Here is a 23202-nt window from a genome sequence, read left to right on the forward strand (position 1 = left end):
GTTGGAGCCTTTGGTTTTGATCTTTGAGTCGTCATTGTCTACAGATCTAGTACCAAAAGACTGGAGGATTACAAATGTTGTGCCCTTGTTCAAGAAGGACAGTAGGGATAACCCAGGTAATGATAGACCAGTGAGTATTACATCTGTTATAGGAAAAGTTTTGCAAACGATTATGAGAGATAGGATTTATAATCATCTAGCAAGCAACAATTTGATTTCAGATAGTGAACGTGGATTCGTCAAGGGCAGGTCATGTCTCATAAACATCATTGAGTTTTTTGAGAAGGTGACCAAGCTTGTAGCTGAGGGTAGGGCAGTTGACATGGTATACATGGACTTTAGTAAAGCCTTTGATAAGGTTCCACATGGTCGGCTGTTGGAGAAAATGCAGAGGCATGGGATTGAGAGTGATTTAGCAGTTTGGATTGGAAACTAGCTTTCTGAAAGAAGGCAGCGAGTGGTAGTTGATGGAAAATATTCAGCCTGGAGTCTGGTTACTAGTGGTGTGCCACAAGGATCCGTTTTGGGACCACTGCTGTTTGTCATCTTTATAAATGACTTAGACGCAGGCAAAGGTGGATGGATTAGTAAATTTGCAGATGACACTAAAGTTGGTGGAGTAGTGGACAGTTTGGAAGAGTTACAGGTTGCAGGTGGACTTGGATAAACTGCAGAATTGGGCTGAGAGGTGGCAAATGGAGTTCAATGCAGCTAAATGTCTTTGGGAAGAATAACAGGAAGGCAGAGTACTTGGTCAATGGACAGATTCTTGGTAGTGTGGACATGCAGAGGGATCTTGGAGTCCATGTACATAGATCCCTGAAAGTTGCCAGCCAGGTTGATAGTGCTGTTAAGAAGGCATATGGTGTGTTAAATTTTATTGGTAGAGGGATTGAGTTTTGGAGCTGTAATGTCATGCTGTAACTATACAAAACTTGGAATATTGTATACAGTTCTGATCGCCCCATTACTGCAAGAATGTGGAGACATTGGAAAAGGTGCAGAGAAGATTTACCAGGATGCTGCCTGGTCTGGAGGGAAGGTCTTATGAGGAAAGGCTGAGAGACTTGGGTCTGTTCTCATTGGAAAGAAGAAGGCTAAGATAGAGACATACAAGATGATCAGGAGATTAAATAGGGTAGAGAGTGAAAGTCTTTTTCCTAGGATGATGATGTCAGCTTGTATAACGGGTATAACTACAAATTGAGGGGTGATAGATTTAAGACAGATGTCAAGAGACAGGTTCTTTACTCAGAGAGTGGTAAGGGCGTGGAATGCCCTACCTGCCAATGTAGTTAACTCAGCCACATTAGGGAGATTTAAACAATCCTTGGATAATGATGGGATAGTGTAGGGGGATGGGCTTAGATTAGTTCACAGGTTGTCACAACATCGGGGGCCGGAGGACCTGTTCTGTGCTGTATTGATGCCCTGGGGTTGGAAGGTCCCGATGGGAAAGATGAGGATTCTCGGCGGGTGGTTAGGGTTTGGTGATGGAGGGGGCCCAGGACCTGCATGTCTTTGGCGGAGTGGGAGGGGGAGTTGAAGTGTTCAGCCACGGGGCAGTTGGATCGGTTGGTGTGGGTGTCTCTGAAGCACTCTGCAAGTAGGCGTCCAGTCTCCCCAGTGTAGAGGAGACCGCATCGGGAGCAAAAGACACAGTAAATGACATGTGTGGATGTGCAGGTGAAACTCTGATGGATGTGGAAGGCTCCTTTGGGGCCTTGGAAGGAGGTGAGGTGGGGGCGGGGGGGGGGGGGGGGCGAGAGGTGTGGGCTCAGGTTTTGGAATTCCTGTGGTGGCAGGGGTAGGTGCCGGGACGGGAGGGTGGGCTGGTTGGGGGCATCGTCCTGATGAGGGACCTGACCTACTGTTGCAGGCAGGCTGTTCCACGCCACTACGACATTTATAAACAAAAATCAAAGGAACAAGGGCTTGGGATTCCCACTAAATACAGCTGTCAGGTCAGCCAAACTGTTCACCATAACTGCAACCCCCTTCACCAGCCTTGTATCAAACTATCCCAATCCCTTAAATAAAATCATCAAATACAAGAGCAGGAACAAGTTCTTTGTGCCGTCCAACCTGCCCTGCCATTCTGCTAAGACCTGCCTATTCTCATTAACTCCCTTCCCAGAACCTACTCCACTCATTGGTCCAGGTTCCTCTAAGGTAAACAATTCCAACAAATCACATGATGCTATGCGAACGACATCATTGAAATGGACAGGGTGCAGAAACGAATTACAAGGATGTTACTGGGGTCTCTCGTTTTCCTAAACTCTTAATGTGTACAGGCCCAACCCATGTGACCTGATCCTTCCTTAATGCACACTTCTCCAAGTGAGAATTAATTCTGTCCTTGACTATAGTCTCTTGTAGTTTTACCCACAGACTAACTGACCTGCAGTTAGCAAGTTGGTTCTGTCCCCTATTCTTTTTAGAGCAAGTAGGTTCATAGCTCCTTGAAAGTGGAGTCACAGGTAGACAGGATAGTGAAGAAGGCGTTTGGAATGCTTTCCTTTATTGATCAGAGTATTGAGTACAGGAGTTGGGAGGTCATGTTGCGGCTGTACAGGACATTGGTTAGGGCACTGTTGGAATATTGTGTGCATTTCTGGTCTCCTTCCTATCGGAAAGATGTTGTGAAACTTGAAAGGGTTCAAAAAAGATTTACAAGGATATTGCCAGGGTTGGAGATTTGAGCTACAGGGAGAGGCTGAACAGGCTGGGACTGTTTTCCCTGGAGTGTCGGAGGCTGAGGGGCGACCTTATAGATGTTTATAAAATCATGAGGGGCATGGATAGGGTAAATAGACAAGGTCTTTTCCCTGGGGTGGCAGAGTCCAGAACTAGAGGGCATAGGTTTAGGGTCAGAGAGGGGAAAGATATAAAAGAGACCTAAGGGGCAACTTTTTCACACAGAGGGTGGTACGTGTATGGAATGAGCTGCCAGAGGAAGTGGTGGAGGCTGGTATAATTACAACATTTAAAAGGCATTTGGATGGGTATATGAATAGGAAGGGTTTGGAGAGATATGGGCTGGGTGCTGGCAGGTGGGATTAGATTGGGTTGGGACATCTGGTCGGTATGGACGGGTTGGACTGAAGGGTCTGTTTCCGAGCTGTACATCTCTATGACTCTAAGTAGAAAAATTAACTGCACTCCCCCTGTCTTCTTGCACCGCTCACACATGCCCAGAAGAATTCAGGAAGACTGTCAGGGTTCCTGCAATCTCTGGCCCCATTTTCCTCAGTAGAAAAGCGTGGTGTTTAATCCATAACCAGTGAATTATTTAGCCCTTCACTAGAGGGAAAAGGGGTCAGGAGAGATCGTGTGGAGCTGGTTACCTTGGTAACCCTTTTGCTGTTACCTCCTGGCAGGGCCTGTACGGCAGTGTGATTGTCACAGGGGGCAACACCTTGCTCCAAGGCTTCACCGATCGGCTGAACCGGGAGCTCTCACAGAAAACACCACCTGTAAGTAGCCTGATATGGAGATTAACTTCTTTTTGTTGAAGGATTTCCACCTTTGCCACATTAAATGGCAGTGGTTTATCTGATGGTGAGGGACAGACTGGGGTTCAGTGGAAACTGGGCACTACTCACAGAGGGGGGCAAGACGACATAAAATGGCAGCCGTGCACGATGTACTTTGTGAGTAGTGATGCATCGTCCGGTCTCCTTTTGCTTTTTCTCATGAGAGAGATTTTTATTCCTTACAAAATTATAAAATTACAGAAGAAATAACAATCCGAGAGTATAGCAACAATAACAAGAAACTAACTACTACTCCACAAAACGAATAAAAGAAAACTACCCATACGACAACTCAATAAATAATTAAACAAATTAAATTAAAATGCAGCGCAACCCCACCAAAGCTCCCCATCGTCAGGAGCATCAGTTAACAAACCCGTATTTATTCGGGATTCTTCCACACAGAGCACTTGGCCCATCAGACCCAAGTCTTATGGCTCAACAGAGGCCAACAAGTCTGCTTCTATATACTTCAGAAAGGGCCGCCACGTCTTATAAAAGAAAGTTCCGTTTTCTGGTACGCCGTACTCATGAGGAAGTCTAGGGGGACATGTTCCATAACTCACCCATGCCATTCCGATGGGCCTGGAGGACTTCCTGAGATCCAGCTCATCGGAATGTTCTTCCTCGCGCAGTGTGTAAGAATATTGAACAGCTTCTTTCCACGCTCATCGAAAGAAGGCAGATTGGGCCGGCCCAGGAATCTACCTTGACTTCGGTCCCCAGGGTCCCCTCCATGTGCCACTTGCTATAGAGCCCCAGTACTTGCAAAGCACAACCACCAACCATGGGTAAGGGTGCCAATACCTATTTTGCACTTGGGGAACATTGGAGAGGCTCCCTTTTGAAGTTTCGCAAACCGCTCTGGGGGCCAAACAGACCCAGTGAAGAACTTTCAGCTGCACAGCCTGTTACAAACTGAGATCTTTCTCCCAAACCTCTGATGAGATCTCCATTCCCAATCCTTGCGCCCAGCCTCCGCAGAGCTGTTCAATATCTTTCGAGGTGCCACCTTCCAGGAAAAGGGTGCTAATCAAAACAGTACCTCTCTACATCAGATCTATAAGGATCAGCCAATAGTGTGGTCTTCTTCTGGATAAAGTCCCTGATCTGAAAATAACGAGAGGTCCCTACTGGTCAATTCATATTTACAGCTCAGCTGATCAAAGGGGCTTCATGACCTCTCCCTCCAGTAAGTCTCCCAGACAAGAGACTCCCCTGGATGCCCATAACCTAAAACCAGAATCTCTGGGCAGCATGGTGGCACAGTGGTTAGCACTGCTGCCTCACAGCGCCAGAGACCTGGGTTCAATTCCCGCCTCAGGCGACTGACTGTGTGGAGTTTGCACATCTCCCCGTGTCTGCGTGGGTTTCCTCCGGGTACTCCGGTTTCCTCCCACAGTCCAAAGATGTGCAGGTCAGGTGAATTGGCCATCCTAAATTGCCCGTAGTGTAGGTAAGGGGTAGATGTAGGGGTATGGATGGGTTGCGCTTCGGCGGGGCGGTGTGGACTTGTTGGGCCGAAGGGCCTGTTTCCACACTGTAAGTAATCTAATCTAATCAACCCTGGCCGAAATCCTGGCATTCCTGCTATGGGGGTGAAAAAGGAGGATTTATATAAACTGCCCTCGCTTTGACCGTGTTAGTGACAATCGGGTTTTGACAATACTCCGTGATCGTCCTCATCTTATCCATACACCTTATCCATTTATGGGTGGCATGGTGACTCAGTGGTTAGGACTGCTGCCTCACAGCACCAGGGTCCTGGGTTCGATTCCCACCTGACTGTGTGGAGTTTGCACATTCTCCCCCTGTCTGCGTGGGTTTTCTCCGGGTGGTCCGGTTTCCTCCCACAATCCAAAGATGTACAGGTTAGGGTGAATTGGCCACGCAAAATTGCCCACAGTGTGTCGGTCAGGGGTAATTATAGGGGAGGGGAATGGGTGTGGGTGGGTTACTCTTTGGAGGGGTGGTGTGGACTTGTTGGGCCAAAGGGCCTGTTTCCACACTGTCAAGAATCTAATCATAACAAATTAATAAGGGGACATCTTGGGCCTCAATATTCAGACATATTGACCTTGGATCCTGACCAGCCCAATCATTCACAAAGGATAGTAGGGAGCTTATCTGATATCTTTTAAAATCTGGAAAGTCTATCCCACGCAACCCCCCCAAATCCCTGGGGAAGCTGCAACTTGCCGAGCTTAATGAGAGGCCGCCAGTGATGCCAAATAAAAGAACAGAGCCAACCATTAACTCTCTGCAACATTTGTCTGGGCAACATCAGAGGGAGCATGGGATATAAGAACATTCATTTTAATAAAAGCAACTCAACCCAACCAAGATGTTGGAAGAACCTCCCAACGCTGAAGGTCCTGCCTTACCTTCTCAAGCAAGTGCAGAAAATTAGCCTTGTATAATTGGTCAAAGGCGGGAATAATGAAAACGCCTAGGTACAGAAAGCTTCCCTGTGACCACCTGGAAGGGAATCGGATTCCATCTTCGAGATCGGGTACTGCCCCACAGGCACGGCCTCCGACTTCATAAAGTTAATCTTACGCCCGGAGTAAATTGTATGAAACGAGGTACAGACATTGTCGGGTTTGATATCATCTGCATAAAGGGTGAGTTGATATGACACCCCCCCCCTTCCCAATCCCACTTCTGGGCCTACTATACTGGGGCCCCTCTGGACAGCCTCTGACAGCAGCTCAGTCACCAACATAAACAACAACAATGAGAGGGGACATTCCTCGTTGGCTGCGTCTACCGATACTGAAATGGTCAAGACCGAATGCCATTAGTAATGACCGCTGCCATAGGATCGCTATACAGCACTTTCACCCATCTGGCAAAGATCCCCACCGACCCCAAACCGGCCCAGAACATTAAAAAAAAGATATGGCCACTCCCCCCGGTCAAACGCCTTCTCTGCCAAGCCCAGAGTGACTCCTGCTGGCATACTTGGACCATGTTCAGTACTCTTCTCATATGATTAGAGGATCTACAGCCCTAAATAAAAAACCTGCCTGGTCCTTCTTTACGATAGAGGGCAGCACCTTCTCCAACCTCAGCGCTAGTGACTTCGACAGAATTTTAAAATCCGAGTTGAGCAGCAAGGTGGGCACAGTCCTCCAGGCCTTTCCCTCTCTTGAGAATGAGAGAAATATCAGCTTCTGTTAAAGAGGGGCGGGAGGCAGTCCTGGCTGAACGAATAATTGCGCACGTTCAGCATTAGCCCGGCCGACGTATTAATAAATTCCTTACAAAACTCACTTGGAAAGCCATCTGGGCCAGGTGCCTTACCACCTTGGAGCTGCCTCCTGTATCTCTTGGATTGTCAAGGGAGCATTCAAAGGGTCGCCTGCTTCAGAGTCACACTTGAAAGGTCCAGGTTCTTCAAGAAGGCCTCCATCTTGGCCAACCTGTCCTCACAGCCCTCTGACCGATACAGCTCAGAGTAAAATTTCCTAAACGCCACGTTGATCTTTTTGGAATCACAAGTGAGAGTACCGGTACCCTCTCTAACAGATTCAGAGAGGTGCTCTTCTTCCTAACTAGATAGGCCAGGCATTTACCTGGCCTATCACCACACTCAAATTGCCTTTATTTCACAAAAGAGATCTCTCTCTTCCCTGAGTAAGCACGGAGTTCAGATCAGCCTGAAGAGCTGTGATCTGCTGTAACTTAATCACAGATGGCCTGTCAAACTACGATGTCTCGGCTGCCTTTAGCTAGGCCTCAAGTATACGCTGCTGCTCTGCCCTCCGCCATTTCTGACTCACTGGATAAGAGATAATTATAGCCCTTGCGTAGGTGTTGACAGTGTCCCAGAGCACCGACGGGTTACTGGCCGTCCCCGAATTGATATCCAAGAACGTTCACGTGAAAAGTAGTCAATAAACGTACTGTCCTTCAGGACAGAAGGGTCTAATGGTGTGAACCTACTCCACTGCCTCTGGCCTTCACCTCCAAATACACTGCCACGTGATCAGGAATGGCTATGTCCCCAATTTTACCGGACAACTCCAAATCCGGAAAAAAAAACCCGATGGAGCAAGAAACCATTTTCTCCAAAGCTTGTGTGGCACTTGTGTGGGTTGGAGAAAAAGGTAAAGTCCCTACCCACCAATCCCAACTCCCCACATAAGTCCACCAGTTTTTTAGGTTGGAGGGAGGTGCCCAGGGGACCCCTTGGGCATTCTGTCCACTGTGGGATCTAGGAGACGATTAAAGTCTCCCCCTATAATCGTATAGCGCACTCCAAGGACCACCAACCTGGAAAGCACATCTGTTTAAAAGGTAAGGGGGTGTGCTGGGGGGCAGTAACATTCAGAATGCTATATTCCTCGCCATGTATTAAAGCTCTGCTCATTTCAAACTGGCCTTGTTCATCCTCAGTTTGATCTAACAACTGAAATGGGAGATTCTTCGGAATGAGTATAGCCACTCCCCTGCTTTTAGTGTTAAAAAGAACCCCACCCCACCTCCGCTGCAACTTTAGATGTTCCTTGTCATCAGGATGGGTTTCTTGCAACATAACAACGTCGACCCTCTCCATTCTAAGACTCGAAAGTACTTTCTTTCTCTTAATCAGTGAATGACTTCCCTTAATATTCCAGGTGCACCATTTAAGCGAGCAACTAGCCATAGCCATCTGAAATAGCCCGTGTCTCTTTGAGAGAACCGTACTCACAATGCACTGAGTGGGAACAATGAAACACTCATAGAGTCTAAAAAACACAATTACAGAAGCTACCAAAACAAAAACTTCAAAAAACCACACCGACAATAAACCAATACAATAAACTGATAACAGGAGACGTTCCCCCTTGCCCGTAGGGGGCACTCACGCTACCCAAAAACACCTCCATGACTCCTTCTAGCTGATGCCATGCCCCAAACCCAGGCAAAACAACAAGAATACATAAATCTTTCAAACAAAGAAATTAGAAGCGGGCATTTCACCCATACATTACTGGTAAAAATAAACCAAAACAAAAGTTCCGACAATGCTTCCCAAACCCTAAAAAAGCAAGAAGGGAAGAGAAAAAGAAACATATTAAAGAGACAAAACCATTTGATTGAAACAAACAACAGAAAAAAAAACAAACCATCATTGTCCATGTTGCTTGAACCAGCCAGTCTGTTTTTAAAGTGTTCAAAAAATCCTTTGTCTTCTCTGATGAATGAAAGACACAGGACCCTCTGTGGCTGAAACATAACACTGCTGGGTACCTTACAGAGTACGGAATATCCAAATCCTTCAGTCTCTTTTTTACTTCATCAAAGGTATCACAGCCGCAGAAACATCCTGAAAAAACATCACCTTTGATCCCTTGTAAATCAAGGTCTGTGGATCCTTCCCCAGCGTTCTGGAAGCTTCCAATACCTTTTGCTTGTCTCTGTAGAACTGGAATTGCATGAGGACTGGGCAAGGGGGGGCGCTGGTCTGATCCGGGCCTGCGCGCCGCAACCCTTCGGTCCGCACCCAGCCCGGCTCGGATTCCCATTCCAGAAGATGTGGCAGCCATTGCTCGAAGACGCTGACTGACTGACCCCCTTCCTCTCAGTCCGGCAGCCCAATAACTCGGATATTCTTCCTCCAACCTCGATTTTCAAGGCCGTCAGCCTTGCACAACTGTCTGGGTGGAATTTGCACATTCTCCCCGTGTCTGCGCAGGTTTGCTCCGGTGCTCCAGTTTCCTCCCACAGTCCAAAGATGTTCAGGTTAGATGAACCGGCCGTGCTAAATTGCCCATAGTGTTAGGTGAAGGGGTAAGTGTAGGGGAATGGGTCTGGGTGGGTTGCTCTTCAGAGGGTCAGTGTGGACTTGTTGGGCCGAAGGGCCTGTTTCCACACTGTAGGGAATCTAATCTAATCGAAGACCTGTTCCATTTAGACACGTACCTGCTTCTCCAAAGCCTGGATCCATCCCGCCGAGGATTCGGCCGCGGTCTCCGATGCCACGGTCTGCGACTCGACCTCCTCCACGCGCTGCCTGAGACGCTGCATCTCCTGCTTATGCTTTTCCAGCATGGCTGAGCTCGGTTTCAGCCTGGTCCGGGTCTCTTCCAACGCTGACTCAATCTTTTCCCGGAGTTTGACAAACTCCGAAGCCAGGTTCTGCTGAGCAGCTAAGTCCAAAGGGGCTTCCCCGGTGCAGCCACAGGCATGTCCATTACTGGAAGAGAACTGCCCTTTGATCCACGCAGCAATTTATCTTTAGTCATCTTCCCTAATCCCTAAAAGGAATATACAAAGATTCTAGAAACTTAAAACTACCAATTTTTACCAAAACAGCTAGTAAGGGTAGGGTTAAAAACACCACTTTGCCTGAGTTGTGGTGCAGAGCTCAGCAAGGCAGACCTTAAATCGCCGCCATCTTGAATCCCCCATCTGGTCTCCTTATAAAGAAAAATCTTTCTAATGTAAAGGACGGAGGAAACGTGCTGCCCCATTTTCCTGAAGTTGGCCTCTGTTTTTTGAAGCCCTCCCGTGGCATTGCTCCCGGTTTGTGCGATGACGCTGTATTTCATAAACGGGGCGTTGCATTCTGGGTGTAGGTTTGCCCGCTGAGCTAGAAGGTTCATGTTCAGACATCCGTCACCGTACTAGGTAACATCTTCAGTGAGCCTCCAGACGAAGCACTGCGATGATTCCTGCTTTCTGTTTCTATTTTTGGGTTTCTTTAAGTCGACGATGTTATTTCCTGTGGTGATGTAATTTCCTATGGTGTTGCAAAGATGCATCGTTGTAGTGCACAGGATGTTATTTGGCGAGTGCTCTTCAGGCCTCAACGCCTGACTCTGACAAAATAGTCCCCTCTGAGGCCTGCTTTTGTCAATATGCCCCAGGAGAAAATTTGGCAAATCTTTAAACTTCAAGCTGCACTTCAGAAGGAACCGTCAGCTGTGCCTTCCTGCCTAAGATTGTTTATGAGTGTTTTGGAAGATTTCAGGGCCAATAAATTCAGAGGATTTATAGAGGAACCTCGATTATCCGAAGGACACAGGCAAGGAATATTTCATTCTGTTAATCGAATGCCGGATAACATAGTTAGCCAGGCATCAGAACCATATGATGCTGTTCGGATCGTCCGAAATTCGATTAGTTGAATGCTGGATAATCGAGGCTCCTCTGTACATTTCCCTCGGCCTCCTGTGGCCTTGCTCATCGTGAGGCTAAAATGGGGTGTTGAGCATCCCCCAGAATGCAGCGCCTCCAGTGGTGGGAGTGCCAAACAGTGAGGGCACTGCAGCAGTGCAAGTGGCAGGAGGGCAAAACAGCGAGACATTGCAGTCTCTCAGCTGAGCACAGCACTGCAGAGTTAAAAATCCCCCCCCCCCCCCCCCCCACACCAGGTTATAGTCAAACAGGTTTATTTGGAAGCACTAGCTTTTGGAGCGACGCTCCTTTATCAGGTGGTTGTAGAGTATAAGATCAGAATTTATAGCAAAAGGTTACAGTGTGATACAGTGATATATTGAACAAACCCATTGTTTAGTCTTTTATCTTCAACCACCTGTTGAAGGAGCAGCGCTCCGAAAGCTAGTGCTTCCAAATAAACCTGTTGGACTACAACTTGGTGTTGTGTGATTTTGTCCACCCCAGTCCAACACCAGCACCTCCATACCATGCACCACGGCAACTCCGGTGGTGGGAGGACCAAAAGGTGAGGCATTGCAGTCTCCCAGCCGAACACTGCATTACAGTCACTTCAGTGGTGGGAGAACTGAATAGCTTGACCATGATGTAGAGAAGCCAGTGAACAAAGTTAAAAATCAGAGTCGAGAGTGTGGTGCTGGAAAAGCTCAGATCAGGCAGCATCCGAGGAGCAGGAGAATCGACGTTTTGGACATAAGCCCTTCATTAGGGCTCCTGCCCAGCGTCCGAGGACCCCTTCTCCCGCCTCCAACACACCCCATCCACCTGGACACCCCGTGCGGGTCTGTTACCTGCCCTTCACCTCTTCATTTCCAACTGCCGCCGTGCGCCCTTCAACCTGTCCACCGCCCTCGCCCACTCCAAACTCTCACCCTCGCAACACGCAGCCCTCCACTTCCCACCTCAACATCACCATCAAACCAGCAGACAAGGGCAGAGGGGCGCTGTGGTAGGTTTAGTGCGCCAACCTCTACACCACTGAAGCCAGATGCCAACTCGCGGACACCTCCTCCTCCTACCCCCTTGACCATGAGCTCACCTCCCATCACCAAACCATCATCTCCCAGACCATCCACAACCTCGTCACCTCAGGCGATCTCCCATCTACAGCCTCCAACCTCATAGTCCTGGAACCCCACACCGCCCGGTTCTACCTCCTACCCAAGATTCACAAACCTGATGTGTTACAGCGACACCAATGGTGGGAGGACTGAATGGCAGGAGTGTTGTAGCTGGGCGGTACACTGCATTTCAACGACACTGATGGTGAGAGGATTGAATAGCCCCGGAGTGTTGCGGCTGAGCTGTGCCCTGCGTTACAGTGACACTGGTGGTGGGAGGACCGAATGGCAGGAGTCAAGATTAGAGTGCTGGAAAAGCACAGCAGTATCGGAAGAGCAGGAAAATGAATGCTTCGGGGCAAAAGCCCTTCATCAGAAATGAGGCTGTGAGCCTCAGGGGTGGACAGATAAATGGAAGGGGCTGGGGAGAGGGTAGCTGAGAGTGGATGGAGATGGTGGTAAAGGTCGGAAGGAGGGTGGAGCGGATAGGTGGGAAGGAAAATTGACAGGTGTGAGAGGTCATGAGCTGGAAGTTTGGAACTGGGGTAAGGTGGGGGGAGGTGAAATCCACACTGATGCCATGGGGTTGAAGGGTCCCGAGGCAGAAGATGAGGCATTCTTCCCTCCAGGCATCAAGTGGTCAGGGAGTAGCGATGGAGGAGGCCCAGGACCTGCGTGTCCTTGGCAGATTGGGAGGGGAATTGAGATGTTCAGCCACAGGGTGGTGGGGTTGATTGGTGCGGGTGTCCCCGAGATGTTCTCTGAAGCGTTCCACCCCACCTCCCACTTATCTCGCCAACCCTGAGGCTCCTGATAAAGGGCTTTTGCCCAAAATGTCCACTTTCCTGCTCCTCGGATGCTGCCTGACCTGCTGTGCTTTTCCAGCACCACACTCTAATCTTGACTCTAATCTCCAGTATCTGCAGTACCCACTTCTGCCTGAATGGCAGGAGTGTTGTAGCTGGGCTGTACACTGCGTTACAGCGACACTGATGGTGGGAGGACTGAATGGCAGGAGTGTTGTAGCTGGGCTGTACACTGCGTTACAGCGACACTGATGGTGGGAGGACTGAATGGCAGGAGTGTTACAGCTGGGCTGTACACTGCGTTACAGCGACACTGATGGTGGGAGGACTGAATGGCAGGAGTGTTGCAGCTGGGCTGTACACTGCGTTACAGCGACGCTGATGGTGGGAGGACTGAATGGCAGGCGTGTTGTAGCTGGGCTGTACACTGCGTTATAGCGACACTGATGGTGGGAGGACTGAATGGCAGGAGTGTTGTAGCTGGGCTGTACACTGCGTTACAGCGACACTGATGGTGGGAGGACTGAATGGCAGGAGTGTTGCAGCTGGGCTATACACTGCGTTATAGCGACACTGATGGTGGGAGGACTGAATGGCAGGAGTGTTGCAGCTGGGCTGTACACTGCGTTACAGCGACGCTGATGGTGGGAGGACTGAATGGCAGGCGTGTTGTAGCTGGGCTGTACACTGCGTTACAGCGACACTGATGGTGGGAGGACTGAATGGCAGGAGTGTTGCAGCTGGGTGTACACTGCATTACAGCTACACTGATGGTGGGAGGACTGAATGGCAGGAGTGTTGCAGCTGGGCTGTACACTGCGTTACAGCGACACTGATGGTGGGAGGACCGAAAGGCAGGAATGTTATGGCTGGGCTGTACACTGCGTTACAGCGACACTGATGGTGGGAGGACCGAAAGGCAGGAATGTTATGGCTGGGCTGTATACTGCATTACAGTGTCACTGATGGTGGGAGGACTCAATGGCCTGTGTTCCAGCGACACTGGTGGTGGGAGGACTGAATAGAAGAGTGTCATGTTCTCCTGGGGTGGTAACTCCCTCCACAGTGACATGTTTGCCAGGAGGAGCGAATAACAGGGCATTGCAACAACAAGCATGAACACTTTACAGTGACTATAGCAAGCCATGACTATAGCAAAAATAAAAATGAAGCAGTCACAACTGCTGGAATTGTTAACTATTCATAAGGTAGGGACTCTTATACATCTGCATGTAAGGTGACCTAACCTACAAATAAAAGGGAAGGTGGGTTAACTGGATGGATGGGTGCTTGCCTGCATAGGATGGGCTGAATTGTGTCTTTTCTGCTGCAACTTTGAGCCCATAGGGCCCAGCCAGTCCTGTCCGAGGGGATTCACTCATCTCCATTTGCTGTTTTCCCAGTGAAATCAGGCAGAAAGAAAACTCCACTTTTTATTCCAGCCAATGGTCATTCTTCCTCCCCAGTCAACAACTGCGGTTCCCCAGCTGTCCTGCTGGTGGCGCTGCAGCTGGCCACCGCCACCTGGAGGCAAGGGAGGGAACTACATTAAGACGATGAATAGCAGATGGAATGGGAATAGAGGGGGAATGGGGTAATAGAGGGAGAGACAATGGGAATGCGGGAATAGAGAGAGAGAGAAGGAGAATGGATGAATAGAGTGAGGGTGTGGGAATAGAGGGACAGAGGATTGGTATGGGGAATAGAGAGAGAATGACAATGGGGGAATAGAGGGAGAGAATGAGAATGGGGGAATAGAGGGAGAGAATGGTAATGGGGGAATAGAGGGAGAGAATGGGAAGAGGGAATAGAGGGAGGGTGTGGGATCAGAGGGGGAGAGAATGGGAATGGTGGAATAGAGGGAAAGAATGGGAATAAAGGGGGAGAGAATGGGAATGGGGGAATAGAGGGAGGATGTGGGATCAGAGGGGGAGAATGGGAATGGGGGAACAGAGGGAGAGAATGGGAATGGGGGATAGAGGGAGGGTGTGGGATCACAGCGGGAGAGAATGGGAATGGGGGAATAGAGGAAAAGAATGGGAATAGAGGGGGAGAGAATGGCAATGGGAGAATAGAGGGAGAGGATGTGAATAGAGGGGGAGAAAATGGGAATGTGGAATACAGGGGGAGAGAATGGGAATGGGGGAATAGAGGGAGGATATGCGATCAGAAGGGGAGAGAATGGGAATGGGGGAATAGAGGGAGAGAGAATGGGAATGGGGAATAGAGGGAGGATGCGGGATCAGAAGGGGAGAGAATGGGAATGGGGGAATAGAGGGGGAGAGAATGGGAATAGAAGGAGGGTGTGGGATCAGAGGGGGAGAGAATGGGAATGGGGAAATAGGGAGAGAATGGGAATTGGGGAATAAAGGGAGGGTGTGGGAATAGAAGGAGAGAGAATGGGAATGGGGGAATAGAGGGAGAATGTGGGAATAGAGGGAAAGTGTGGGAATAGAGGGGGAGAATATGGGAATAGGGGAATAGAGGGAGAGAGTGGGAATAGAGTGATAGTCATCGAGATGTACAGCACAGAAACAGACCCTTCGGTCCAACCTGTCCATGCCGAACAGATATCCAAACCCAATCTAGTCTCACCTGCCAGCACCCGGCCCATATCCCTCCAAAACCTTCCTATTCATATACCCATCCAAATGCCTTTTAAATGTTACAATTGTACCAGCCTTCACCACATCCTCTGGCAGCTCATTCCATACACACACCACCCTCTGCATGAAAAAGTTCCCCCTTAGCTCTCTTTTATATCTTTCCCCTCTCACCTTAAACCTATACCCTCTAGTTCTGGACTCCCCCACCCCAGGGAAAAGACCTTGTCTGTTTACCCTATCCATGTCCCTCATGATTTTGTAAACCTCTATAAGGTCATCCCTCTGCCTCTGACGCTCCAGGGAAAACAGCCCCAGCCTGTTCAACCTCTCCCTGTAGCTCAGATCCTCCAACCCTGGCAATATCCTTGTAAATCTTTTCTGAACCCTTTCAAGTTTCACAACATCCTTCCGATAGGAAGGAGACCAGAATTGCACACAATATTCCAACAGTGGCCTAACCAATGTCCTGTACAGCTGCAACATGACCTCCCAACTCCTGTACTCAATACTCTGACCAATAAAGGAAAGCATACCAAACGCCACCTTCACTATCCTATCTACCTGTGAACTCTACTTTCAAGGAGCTATGAACCTGCACTCCAAGGTCTCTTTGTTCAGCAACACTCCCTAGGACCTTACCATTAAGTGTATAAGTCCTGCTAAGATTTGCTTTCCCAAAAAGCAGCACCTCGCATTTATCTGAATTAAACTCCTTCTGCCACTCCTCAGCCCATTGGCCCATCTGGTCCAGATCCTGTTGTAATCTGAGGTAACCCTCTTCGCTGTCCACTACACCTCCAATTTTGGGGTCATCTGCAAACTTACTAACTGTACCTCTTATTACCGCATCCAAATCATTTATGTAAATGACAAAAAGTAGATGGCCCAGCACCGATCCTTGTGGCACTCCACTGGTCACAGGCCTCCAGTCTGAAAAACAACCCTCCACCACCACCCTCTGTCTTCTACCTTTGAGCCAGTTCTGTATCCAAATGGCTAGTTCTCCCTGTATTCCATGAGATCTAACCTTGCTAATCAGTCTCCCATGGGGAACCTTGTCGAACGCCTTACTGAAGTCCATATAGATCACATCTACTGCTCTGCCCTCATCAATCTTCTTTGTTACTTCATCAAAAAACTCAATCAAGTTTGTGAGACATGATTTCGCACACACAAAGCCATGTTGACTATCCCTACTCAGTCCTTGCCTTTCCAAATACATGTGCATCCTGTCCCTCAGGATTCCCTCCAACAACTTGCCCACCACCGAGGTCAGGCTCACTGGTCTATAGTTCCCTGGCTTGTCGTTATGCCCTTCTTAAACAGTGGCACCACTTTTGCCAACCTCCAGTCTTCCGGCACCTCACCTGTGATTATCGATGATGCAAATATCTCAGTAAGAGGCCCAGCAATCACTTGTCTAGCTTCCCACAGAGTTCTCGGGTACACCTGATCAGGTCCTGGGGATTTATCCACCTTTAACCCTTTCAAGACATCCAGCACTTCCTCCTCTGTAATCTGGACATTTTGCAAGATGTCACCATCTATTTCCCTACAGTCTATATCTTCCATATCCTTTTCCACAGTAAATGCTGATGCAAAATATTCATTTAGTATCTCCCCCGTTTTCTGTGGCTCCACACAAAGGCCACCTTGCTGATCTTTGAGGGGCCCCATTCTCTCCCTAGTTACCCTTTTGTCCTTAATATATTTGTAAAATTCCTTTGGATTCTCCTTAATTCTATTTGCCAAAGCTATCTCATGTCCCCTTTTTGCCCTCCTGATTTCCCTCTTAAGTATACTCCTACTGCCTTTATACTCTTCTAAGGATTCATTCGATCTATCCTGTCTATACCTGACATATGCTTCCTTCTTTTTCTTAACCAAACCTTCAATTTCTTTAGTCATCCAGCATTCCCTATACCTACCAGCCTTCCCTTTCACCCTGACAGGAATATACTTTCTCTGGATTCTTGTTATCTCATTTCTGAAGGCTTCCCATTTTCCAGCCGTCCTTTTACCTGCGAACATCTGACTCCAATCAGCTTTTGAAAGTTCTTGCCTAATATCATCAAAATTGACCCTTTCTCCAATTTAGAACTTCAACTTTTAGATCTGGTCTATTCTTTTCCATCACTATTTTAAAACTAATACAATTATGGTCGCTGGCCCCAAAGTGCTCCCCCACTGACACCTCAGTCACCTGCCCTGCCTTATTTGCCAAGAGTAGGTCAAGTTTTGCACCTTCTCTAGTAGGTACATCCACGTACTGAGTCAGAAAATTGTCTTGTATACACTTAAGAAATTCCTCTCCATCTAAACCTTTAACACTATGGCAGACCCAGTCTATGTTTGGAAAGTTAAAATCCCCTACCATAACCACCCTATTATTCTTACAGATAGCTGAGATCTCCTGACAAGTTTGTTTCTCAATTTCCCTCTGACTATTGGGGGGTCTATAATATAATCCCAATAAGGTGATCATCTCTTTCTTATTTCTCAGTTCCACCCAAATAACTTCCCTGGATGTATTTCCGGGAATATCCTCCCTCAGCACAGCTGTAATACTATTCCTTATCAAAAATGCCACTCTCCCTCCTCTCTTGCCTCCCTTTCTATCCTTCCTGTAGCATTTGTATCCTGGAACATTCAGCTGCCAGTCCTGCCCATCCCTGAGCCATGTGTCTGTAATTGCTATGATATCCCAGTCCCATGTTCCTAACCATGCCCTGAGGTCATCTGCCTTCCCTGTTAGGCCCCTTGCATTGAAATAAATGCAGTTTAATTTATCAGTCCTACCTTGTTCTCTGCTTTAATCCTGCCTGCCCTGACTGTTTGAGGGGGCGAGTGGGATTGGGGGAATAGAGGGAGAGAGAACGGGAACCAGGCAGAGTGGATTGGCCTTGTTCTATTGTCCTGCCGTGTCCAGGCATGTGCAGGCTAAATCGATTCGCCATGGTAAAGAGTATGGGTGGGGCTGGATCGAGATGGGCTGCTGTACAGTATCTGGGCAGACTCCATACGCTGAATGGCCACGCTGCACTGTCGGGATTCTGTGAACTTCTATCAGATGGAGAGAGTGAGTGTGTGAAAGGGAGACAGGGAGAGTGAGTGTGTGAAAGGGAGACAGGGAGAGTGAGTGTGTGAAAGGGAGACAGGGAGAGTGAGTGTGTGAATAGAGATGGAGAGAGTGAGTGTGTGTGTGAATGGAGATATAGAGAGTGCGTGTATGCATGGAGACGGAGAGAGTGAGTGTGTGTGAATGGAGACGGAGAGAGTGAGTGTGTGAATGGAGACGGAGAGAGTGAGTGTGTGTGAATGGAGACGGAGAGAGTGAGTGTGTGTGAATGGAGACGGAGAGAGTGAGTGTGTGTGAATGGAGACGGAGAGAGTGAGTGTGTGAATGGAGACGCAGAGAGTGAGTGTGTGTGAATGGAGACGGAGAGAGTGAGTGTGTGTGAATGGAGACGGAGAGAGTGAGTGTGTGAATGGAGACGGAGAGAGTGAGTGTGTGTGAATGGAGACGGAGAGAGTGAGTGTGTGTGAATGGAGACGGAGAGAGTGAGTGTGTGTGAATGGAGACGGAGAGAGTGAGTGTGTGTGAATGGAGACAGAGAGAGTGAGTGTGTGAATGGAGACGGAGAGAGTGAGTGTGTGTGAATGGAGACGGAGAGAGTGAGTGTGTGTGAATGGAGACAGAGAGAGTGAGTGTGTGTGAATGGAGACAGAGAGAGTGAGTGTGTGTGAATGGAGACGGAGAGAGTGAGTGTGTGAATGGAGACGGAGAGAGTGAGTATGTGAATAGAGATGGAGAGAGTGAGTGTGTGAAAGGGTGACGGATAGAGTGAGTGTGTGAAAGGGAGACGGAGAGAGTGAGTGTGTGAATAGAGATGGAGAGAGTGAGTGTGTGAAAGGGTGACGGATAGAGTGAGTGTGTGAAAGGGAGACGGAGAGAGTGAGTGTGTGAATAGAGATGGAGAGAGTGAGTGTGTGAAAGGGTGACGGATAGAGTGAGTGTGTGAATGGAGATGGAGAGAGTGAGTGTGTGAATGGAGACGGAGAGAGTGAGTGTGTGTGAATGGAGACGGAGAGAGTGAGTGTGTGAAAGGGAGACGGAGAGAGTGAGTGTGTGAAAGGGAGACGGAGAGAGTGAGTGTGTGAAAGGGAGATGGAGAGAGTGAGTGTGTGAAAAGGGAGATAGAGAGAGTGAGTGTGTGAAAGGGAGATGGAGAGAGTGAGTGTGTGAAAGGGTGATGGAGAGAGTGAGTGTGTGAAAGGTAGATGGAGAGAGTGAGTGTGTGAAAGGGAGACGGAGAGAGTGAGTGTGTGTGAATGGAGACGGAGAGAGTGAGTGTGTGAAAGGGAGATGGAGAGAGTGAGTGTGTGTGAATGGAGACGGAGAGAGTGAGTATGTGAAAGGGAGACGGAGAGAGTGAGTGTGTGAATGGAGACGGAGAGAGTGAGTGTGTGAAAGGGAGATGGAGAGAGTGAGTGTGTGAATGGAGACGGAGAGAGTAAGTATGTGAATGGAGATGGAGAGAGTGAGTGTGTGAATGGAGACGGAGAGAGTGAGTGTGTGAATAGAGATGGAGAGAGTGAGTGTGTGAAAGGGTGACGGATAGAGTGAGTGTGTGAAAGGGAGACGGAGAGAGTGAGTGTGTGAAAGGGAGACGGAGAGAGTGAGGGTGTGTGAATGGAGACGGAGAGAGTGAGTGTGTGAAAGGGAGACGGAGAGAGTGAGTGTGTGAAAGGGAGACGGAGAGAGTGAGTGTGTGAAAGGGTGACGGATAGAGTGAGTGTGTGAAAGGGAGACGGAGAGAGTGAGTGTGTGAAAGGGAGACGGAGAGAGTGAGTGTGTGAAAGGGAGACGGAGAGAGTGAGTGTGTGAAAGGGAGACGGAGAGAGTGAGTGTGTGTGAATAGAGACGGAGAGAGTGAGTGTGTGAAAGGGAGACGAAGAGAGTGAGTGTGTGAAAGGGAGACGGAGAGAGTGAGTATGTGAAAGGGAGATGGAGCGAGTGAGTGTGTGAAAAGGGAGATGGAGAGAGTGAGTGTGTGAAAGGGTGATGGAGAGAGTGAGTGTGTGAATGGAGATGGAGAGAGTGAGTGTGTGAAAGGGAGACGGAGAGAGTGAGTGTGTGCATGGAGACGGAGAGAGTGAGTGTGTGAAAGGGAGACGGAGAGAGTGAGTGTGTGAATGGAGATGGAGAGAGTGAGTGTGTGAATGGAGATGGAGAGAGTGTGTGTGAATGGAGATGGAGAGAGTGAGTGTGTGAATGGAGATGGAGAGAGTGAGTGTGTGAATGGAGATGGAGACAGTGTGTGTGCAAATGGGGCACAAATTTAATCATTATTTCTTTATCCTTCCTTTTATAATTTCCTTTGTCCCAATCAGAGCATGCGGCTGAAGCTGATAGCCAATAACAGCACAGTGGAGCGGCGATTCAGCCCCTGGATTGGTGGCTCGATCCTTGCGTCCCTGGTGAGTCTGTCTGTTACCGGGTAGATTGTAAGTATTGTCCAGTAATGAACATTGACCTCCCCCCCAAGCTGATGCCAAGTGTTGTGAAACACAGTAATCAGTAACCGATTAAAAGGTCTGGGTATTCGATTGTCAGCTTGTCCATTTCTCCTGGGGCCCTTCTCTCATTTGTGTCATGGATTTCCTGTAATGTGGGTGATAGTAACATTAAGCACAAGGCAAAATTAAACTACTGGGAGATTGAGGGATTCGGGCTATCAAAGGGATCGAGGGACATAGGGGAACAGAGGGATTGAGGGATATGGGGAATTGAGGGATATGGAGGTACTGAGAGATGGAGGGATATGAGGGGACAGACGGATTGAGGGATATTGGGGGATTGCAGGATTTTAGGGGAACAGCGGGATTGAGGAATATGAAGGGACAGGGATGGAGGGATATGGTGGGGACAGAGGGATGGAAGGACATAGGAGGACAGAGGGTTGGAGGGATATTGGGAGATTGAAGGATATGGGGGGACAGAGGGACTGAAGGATATGCGGGGACAGAGGGATATGGAGTGAATGAGGGATATGGAAGACAGAGGGATTGAGGGATATGGTGGGAGAAGGGATTGAGGGATATGGGGGGGATTGAGAGATGGGGGTCAGAGGGACAGAGGGATATCGGGGGATTGAGGGATATGGGGGACAAAGGGATGGAGGGATATGAGGTGATTGAGAGATGGGGAGACAGGGATGGGGGTTAAGGGGGACAGAGGGATTGAGGGACAAATGGGGACAGAGGGATGGAGGGATACGTGGGGACAGAGGGATGGAGAGATACGTGGGGACAGAGGGATGGAGGGATTGAGGGATATGGGGAGACAGAGGGATATGGGATGGAAAGCAATTGAGGGATATGCACTGACGGAGGATTTGAGGGATGTGGGGAGACGGGGGTGGGGGGGCAGAATGAGGGATGTGGGGAGACATTTGATTTGGGAGAATGGGGACACGGGATCCAGGGTTGTGGGGAAGGTAAGGTCAAGATGTCAGTAAGGGAGATGCTGGTTGGGAATATCAGCCTGTTCTTGTTGCTAAGCACCGTGACGCTGAGCTTTCTTTGCACAGGGCACTTTCCAGCAGATGTGGATCTCCAAACAGGAATACGAGGAAGGGGGCAAACAGTGCGTGGAGAGGAAGTGCCCCTGAGCACCAAGTAGGAAGGACCCCCATCCATTAGCTGCCCATACGTCTGCCTGAAAGCCAAGCTCTCGCCTGCGCTCCCTTTCCCAATAGGCCCAACTGGGGCCTAAGCTTTCCCTCTGACTTGTCTTGCCCCTCTGGCCTGGCCCTCTATCTGGGGTTTGGGCTTGGCACTCCCTGACCGGGATAATGGAGAGAGAGTGTCCACAGGATGACTGCTGAGGCTGAGCCAAGTCCCAGTGGAGGTCCCCACACGAAGGCCTGACCATTCCCCAGACACGAGAGGCCTCCTAGGCCGGGAGACTCCTTGAACTTCTCTGCCCCGTCAGCTCGGGGTAAATCGACTGGTGACTGCAACAGGAGAGGCAGTCACATTCTTCGGGCTGGGGTTGGGGGGAGGAGAGAAGTTGGGGGGGGTGCGGGGGTCACATTTCTGGCCTAGTGGTCAGAAACCTGATCCGGGGGCAAGGGGGGGGAGTGATCAGGGACCAAGGCATCAGCGGAATTGAAATTTAATCAACAAATGGGTCAGGAATAAAAATGGTGACCATTAAACCACCGGGTTTTCTTAAAAAAAAGTGATTTACCGCGCTGTAAAGACAAGCCAGAGGTGGGATTGCCCACTTAAATATCTTCAAATATCCTGTTTATGTTTCTCTTTCACCATCTCCCTCAACCTTAATCCCCTATCGCAACTCCTTCAATCAGTAAAGAACATACAGTTGGGCATCCAGAGGCGAGGCTTTTAGTTGAAGGCTTCGGGCCTACATCCGTTGTGAGCTCCGTTTCACAGGATTAGGACTAGGAAGTGGGAGCAGGGAGCCACAGTTTTACTAAATTCTGACACCCTGTGATCCTCAGGTACCTAGGCCGTGATTGTCTGCTGCTAACTCAGTCGCTCGATACCGGGGGGGTGGGGAGAGGGAGAGGGGGACTGGCGGTGGTTGCATGGCTGCTCATTTAGGCCTTAAGGCCGCTCAAGGGCTCTTCCACAGTTCAGTACAACCGTGGCGTACTGTGGGAAACATCCCAGCTTCCCCATCCCAAGCTTATCGACCGTGAGAGGCCTTGCAGTCTGATTCTCCTATCCCATCCAATTGAGCACTCAGATAACTCCCTCGCATTGCTTCCCCTTCAGGGAGAGTCTGAGACCAGAGGGGCATCATCTCAGAGTAAAGCGTCACCCAGTTAGGGCAGAGAAGAGGAGGAATTTCTTCACTCGGAGAAGAGTAAATGTGTGGAATTTTGTACTGTGGAGACTGGGCCATTGAGTATAGTTAAGGTTGAGATTGATTTTTAGTCTGTAAAGGACAAAGGGTTATGAAGAAAAGGCAGAAAAGTGGAGTTGAGGATTG

At 49.0% G+C, this 23202-nt stretch overlaps 1 protein-coding gene across 1 annotated transcript in view; it reads left to right on the top strand.

Annotated features, from left to right (window-relative positions):
* The window catches only part of LOC140492687 (actin-like protein 6B), a gene marked incomplete at its 5' end in the record, with an annotated part of 59885 nt that extends 37648 nt beyond the window's left edge, over nt 1–22237 (top strand). The window contains 3 exons of the mRNA XM_072591715.1: nt 3384–3479; nt 20574–20660; nt 21773–22237. Coding sequence (XP_072447816.1) covers nt 3384–3479; nt 20574–20660; nt 21773–21853 — 264 coding nt within the window. The remainder of the gene's footprint in view (nt 1–3383; nt 3480–20573; nt 20661–21772) is intronic.
* Nucleotides 22238–23202: the final 965 nt, after the last annotated feature.

The sequence above is a fragment of the Chiloscyllium punctatum genome, chromosome 21 (genome assembly GCF_047496795.1).
Source record: "Chiloscyllium punctatum isolate Juve2018m chromosome 21, sChiPun1.3, whole genome shotgun sequence".
Classification (NCBI taxonomy): domain Eukaryota; kingdom Metazoa; phylum Chordata; class Chondrichthyes; order Orectolobiformes; family Hemiscylliidae; genus Chiloscyllium; species Chiloscyllium punctatum.